Raw genomic sequence first — 5,941 nt, forward strand, 5'->3', positions numbered from 1 at the left:
TAGAGTTTAGCCATAAGTACCCCTAGCAAGGTTATGGGACTGGCATGCTCAGGAATTTTATTTTACGAGGGGGTAGGAAGACAGATGTGTTATAGGCAAAACCCTTTGGAGCAAATGGTGCATTGGACCCATTATGTGACAAGTCCTTTCCCAGTCAGTCTACCCACCCACCCCTGCAATTTATGGAGCAGAGCAACACTTGATTACATTGCAGTGTTAGGTTTCAGAGTAGCAGCCGTGTTAGTCTGTATCCGCAAAAAGAACAGGAGTACTTGTGGCACTTTAGAGACTAACAAATTTGTTAGTCTCTAAGGTGCCACAAGTACTCCTGTTCTTATTGCAGTGTTAGTTGGTTTATTGTTTCTCAAGAAGTGCAGTCTTACCTATTACATAACCAACACAGCTTACTGGTGTGCACTCCAACAGAGTAAGATCACACCTGTGGGGCTTAGCTCTGCAGGAAGGGAGCTTTTCTGGACTATATAGTCAAGCTAATGAAGTTGGGGGGGAGGGGGAGCAGGCAGTGACATAAGGGACTCCCTCACAGCAAGGGAAGGCAGCTGTCACAGAGAGCTCCTGAGCCATTCAAGAAAGGAACCCCATTGCTAGCAGCTGCCTTCACCTGCAAGCCTTCCACTAGTCGTCTTCAGCCTCCTACTCCAGAGGCAAGTCACTCTCCCTAGCTGCTGTGCTGAAACTCAGATCTATTCGCTGCCTCCTGCTCGGTCTTTCTAAACGGCAAGAGCATAACAGTCAAATGAGGGCCACTGAATGTTGCCTTATAGGGAAGATGAGGAAGGAAGAGACTCACCCAAGATGTGATGGAAAACAAGATGCCAAAGAGGGGACTAATTGTCATGTAAAATTTACCTTTTCTGCCAAGATGCTGCACAACCTCAGCACTGCTGTAGCCATCTCTGCTTGAACCTGAAGCCATGGGCCCCAGCAACTGCACCAGCACTGGGAAATTTACAAGCCCTCCTTGCTTAAGAGCATAAGGCAAACAACTTCGCCTATGAGCAGGGGTCAATGGAGTTCAGGGACCTGTTGTAGCAGACTGTGAGAGTTAAGTGGAAGTTTGTCACAACCCTGGTTGAGCTCAGCTGATTTTGTCTATGTCACGAGGCCAGACTTTTTCCACAAGACTCAATACACAAGTTGAAGGGGGCATTGGGTGGTTGTATTTGATGCAGTTTCAGATAGGAATTGTTTTCACATTATGGACACAACTAAGGGGTAGCCACCCTTTCAGTGAGTGTTAATAAGTTCGTTTCCCACATTCTAGTAGGGGGATGGAGATTCTATGGGAACAGGAGTTAAAGCTCCACTGTCTGGCTAGATGTTCACTCTCTGCCAGACAGCCTGTAACATGAGTGATAGCTGAGTGCATAATGGCTAGTCCATTTACCTCCCAGCCACTGCATTTCCAGAAACATTTTGTTAAATGCCTTGAGCAGCAGGAAGCAACACTGGGTGCTTTATAAAACTGAGTTCTAGTCTAGCTAACTCAGAGACCCTTCCCCAGGAAGTTTGCTGTGCTGAAGAAAGGCAGCTACAGACCTGCTCTCCCTTCCACTCCCTCAACCACAACAAAACAGCAAAGACACCCAGAAAAATCACATGCGACCTCATCTAGCAACCATTTACCCCATTGTGGGTGTATATATCTGCCTGTCTGGCACCATGATGCAGGAGTCTATGCTGTGACTAACTTTTTCATCCAAATACCAGGGCTCTACTAGGACACAACCCAAATGGGACTAATCTCACTGGTACATTTCAGGGGGAGGGCTTTTCCATTAGCACAATTCAACTCACTCTATCCTCTCCCACCTACCAAAAACCCCAAAGTCACTCCCCTGGTACCAATTGCCCTATGCTGCTTTGTTTCTTTTAATTATACCTGTAATGAATGATGTGAATATTCACATGCAAGATATTAAGTGGGCGTAGTAGCCAAGAGAAACTATTTATAAACTCCTCTCTGCACTAAAATCACTGATGTGAAGAGCTGCGGATCCCTAGGCTGACTCCTTCCTACACCTTGTACAAGTCTTTGATAAATGATCTTTAGAAGACCTTCCAAATCTAAATATGACATATATTTGCAGCATTTCTCCTCTTTGTTACTAAGATCATTTGCATGAGAACAGGATCGTTAAGCTTGCCATCTGCTCCTTATTCTGTACCTGAATTAACTATTTCTCTTCTCACTGCATCAGACTCATTGCCATAATAGACATATTTACAATAGACTAGCTTCTTGAAGAGCCTGCATTCTTCTGTTGACCTGATGAGATTTTGAGCTTACAAAGAGCTCTTCATCTCTTTCACCAACATAAGTTGGTCCAATAAAAGATATTACTTCACCAACCTTGACTTGTATCCTGGGTCCAACACAACTACACCACTGCATGCAGTCACCTGTTGAAACAGGCAAGTACACAACATAACTTGGGCCTGGTAGGTAAGAGATCGAGCGAGCTCAGGTCCTACATCAGAACTGTCTTAACTAAATTTCAGTTCCTGTTAAGCCAGCTTAAAACAGAACAGAAAGTGCCACAGACCCCTTCTTGAAGGCTATAGCTAGCACATGAGAAGCAACAAGCTTCAAGTAACTGAGTTGAAGCTAGTCAAGAAGAACGTGGTCTTACTATCTACTACATTGACTGGGGCTGCGCAACTGGCTACCCTTATAGAAGCAGATTTTGTTTAACTAAGGATCACTCTAGGTTTAGTATTTGCCTCCTGGCATGTTTCCAGTTTGCCACAGCTGGGCCATGTTTCAGTCAGTTACCCCAGCATTCAGTGCTCACTCAAATCAAGCAGGATCACTGCATGCCACAGCCCTTCTACAGCTGTGTAAAGGGAAGTCAGACAGTTTCTGAGTTCCCAGCAGGGTACTTGCAGGCATCTGCTATTTGACCTCGTTAGATCATCTCTCGTACATCATGACCGATCTAGTGTGACTCCAAGAGCAGGGATCCCATCTCTACTTCAGCCAACCTTGCTTTGCTTTAGAACTGCTCTCCAAGAACCTGGGGCAAAACCCAGCCATTTTACCACATGTATGGGCACAGTTAAGACTGTCATTGCAGAGCTAAAGCTTCTCCTTAAGAGTTATGATCTAACCAATATTGCACTACAGCACCTCCAAAGCAACTCGAGCTACTGTTAGTCATCCTCCTCCCTCTTGCTCTGCTACCCCTTTTCAAGCCACTTCTCTATTTAAAATGCGATGTCTCTGGGATAAAAAAAGTTTGTATGAAGTGCCTTGCACATTTCCAGGTACTGCATGGACAATAGGACTGTGGCTTACTAAATTGTCAAATGAGGCAGGAGCCTGCTGCCCCCTGCTACCAAAGGGGATGTAGTTTACTTAAGCCCTTCTTTCTCAACACTCCCAGTTTGTTCATCACCATTCGAGACATTGTCCAAAGCTTGGTATTCTTTACATATACCTTATTCAGAGAGTGGAGTTACAATTCAGATATTGAATACAAGCAAACCACAGAGAAACTGTTAACACCAGCTTCATCACTGATCATAACCCGCACTTTACAGTCTCTTCAGTGCACTGTTCGTCACTTACTTCTCCTTTCTATAGGGCCTGCCATGCAAGAATCTCAAGATGTTTTACAAGCATTATAGGGTTTTGGTGCATCTGCACCAATGTTAAGTTCTGAGTAACCCCATTTCCAGAATGGAACACACATCAGAGGTAGGATAACAGTTTGAAAAACAGCAACAAAGTGATGAGTGGACTAACTTAGCAGGAACTACCAAGCAAGCAATTCTGTGGTAGAGAACGGAATGGAAACTCAAATCTCATCCATATGCTCTAGCATTAACCAGTTTCCTGTCCACTGACCTGATCCCACCATACAAAGGAGGGTGCCAGCTTTTAGGAGCTTTGTTCAAGCTGCTCTTACTCTGGGGCAGGGGAACTTCTTCTTGCCTGTTTGAAGCAGACACCACAGTCCAACCGCCACTCACATGGAGGGGCTCAAAGCAGCTTTACTAGAAATGCTACACTGAGGTTACCCTCCCTATTTCTCATTACAATCCTAGCCCTATTTTGCTGGCAAAGCAAAGGAAGTAAGAGAGGCACCCTCTTCAGGGGTAGAAGAGGATTTGTCTAGTTCACACATGACCAGAAGGGTGTAGATTGGAATGCTAGTGCCTACCACATAGGTAGCTTCCCCCACAGGTGTTCTTAGTTATTCCAATACTCCCACTGACAAAAGGGCAGGGTCACTTCCCTTTGATGCACCCCCAAAATGTCTTCGAGTGAATGTTATATATGCTAGTGGGCGGTAGAGGCTAACAGGAAAAGTCTCCCCTACAAAAACCCTAATGATAATTCAGGATACCTACTAAGATGGAGTAGCAGTCTCCCCCCAGAGCAATAGGAATAGAGGACAATGTTCACAGTCCAGATGCTTAAACAGGAGGCTCTTGGGTTTTTATGTCCCCTACTTCACTCCACTCCTAGCACAGCATTTCTAGTTATGGGTCTTGCCAAGAGCAGAGTCATTCTACATGCCAGGCGTGGGGAGTGAGACGCCCATTGTCATCTCTCCACATACCCCCAGGCTAGGCTGCAGAGACAGGCCAGAGTAGCGGAATGGGCTCACGTCTCTCAGGAGCAGAATCGCCTGGGGGCATCAGGGTAATGAGAGAACCTGCTTGAGAGACACAAGCAGCTCCCTGGCTGCAGAGTGCAGACAGCACCGCAGCCATAACCCAGAGGCAGAGCCCGTCGCTCCACGTTGTGCCCGGGCGGCTCCCCCCAAAAGGGTCAGCCTCACACTCGCCCGCACCGGGAGCCCGTTCCACACACGACACGGGTTCAAGCCAGAGAGCTGCCTGCTGGAACCCGCTGCAAGGCGGCTGGTTTCAGGGGACTACAGCGCATCAGGCTGCCAAGCAGGGGAAGGGGGGACCCCTCTCCACCCCCAGCCTAGAGCCCCCGCTCGGAGGGGGTGCGGCCTGAGGCGATGCAGAGCAGCGGGGCTCTCCCCGCCTCCACACCCTCCCTGACCAGCCAGGCGCCCCAGGACACAAGACGCCTCTTCCCAACGAGGAGGGGACCCGCCGCCAGACTGCAGCGCCGGACCGCCAAGGGGGGGACGGGACACCCAAGGCGCCGCCAGAGTGTTTTCGGGGGGAGCCAGAAGCCCTAGAACAGCCTCTTCTAGGGACACCCCCGCCCCTCACGGGGATGCGCAGCTGCAGCAGCCGGAGGGACCCCGCGCCCCCCCTCCCGCGCGCCGCGCACCTGCACGGCCCGGCTGAAGAAGACCCCCGCGTCCGAGGCCAGTTTCTTCATGTTGAAATCCATGTCCCCGCGCGCGCCACCGCCGGAGCCCAGCGCCCAGCCTCTCCGCCGCCCAGCTACAGCCCCTCAGCGGGCAGGGGAGACTAGCGCTAAACCGAGTCAGCCCTCGGCGCGCCCGCCCCTTTATAGGGCCCATCGGCGCCCTCTGGCATCCTCGCGGCTGCCTCTTAAAGGGGAACGCACCCGGCACGCCGCCCCCTGGGGGGTGGTCTCGCTGTTGTCCTGTATGCCGTGGTAGCTTCGTGCAGGCCCGGGCCTAGACCCATGGACGTAGCGCCGGAGACCTATAGAGCGGCTGTGTGGGCCCTGAGCTCTGGGGTAAATAAGGAGCCTCCGGTCCCCGAGAGTGCCACTAGCTGCCGCTGCCGCTTTAAGAGAAGCTCCTCCCCTTTCCTTCTCAGTCTGCCAATCACAGTCAATCAACACTGACATGTATGCCCTCCTCCCCTCCCACGGGGAAGGCTGCTCTTTGCTCTTCAACCGCACTCTCTGCTGTCGCCACCGGCTGGCCAGGGGAGCCAGCTGATTGGTCCGCCCCGGGACAGCCCGCTGTTCTGATTGGCTGGCAGCGGGCGGCCTCCTACGCGTTCCTCCCTCAGA

General features: G+C 50.2%; 1 protein-coding gene across 6 annotated transcripts in view; it reads right to left on the reverse strand.

Moving 5' to 3' along the window:
* The window catches only part of SH3GLB2 (SH3 domain containing GRB2 like, endophilin B2), a 40,845-nt gene extending 35,401 nt beyond the window's left edge, over positions 1-5,444 (reverse strand). For all 6 annotated transcript variants that reach the window (XM_034793722.1, XM_034793721.1, XM_034793720.1 and 3 more), the window contains exon 1: positions 5,282-5,444. In XM_034793722.1, coding sequence (XP_034649613.1) covers positions 5,282-5,344 — 63 coding nt within the window. In that variant the 5' untranslated portion in view covers positions 5,345-5,444. The remainder of the gene's footprint in view (positions 1-5,281) is intronic.
* Positions 5,445-5,941: the final 497 nt, after the last annotated feature.

The sequence above is a fragment of the Trachemys scripta genome, chromosome 17, assembly GCF_013100865.1.
Source record: "Trachemys scripta elegans isolate TJP31775 chromosome 17, CAS_Tse_1.0, whole genome shotgun sequence".
Taxonomy (NCBI): domain Eukaryota; kingdom Metazoa; phylum Chordata; order Testudines; family Emydidae; genus Trachemys; species Trachemys scripta.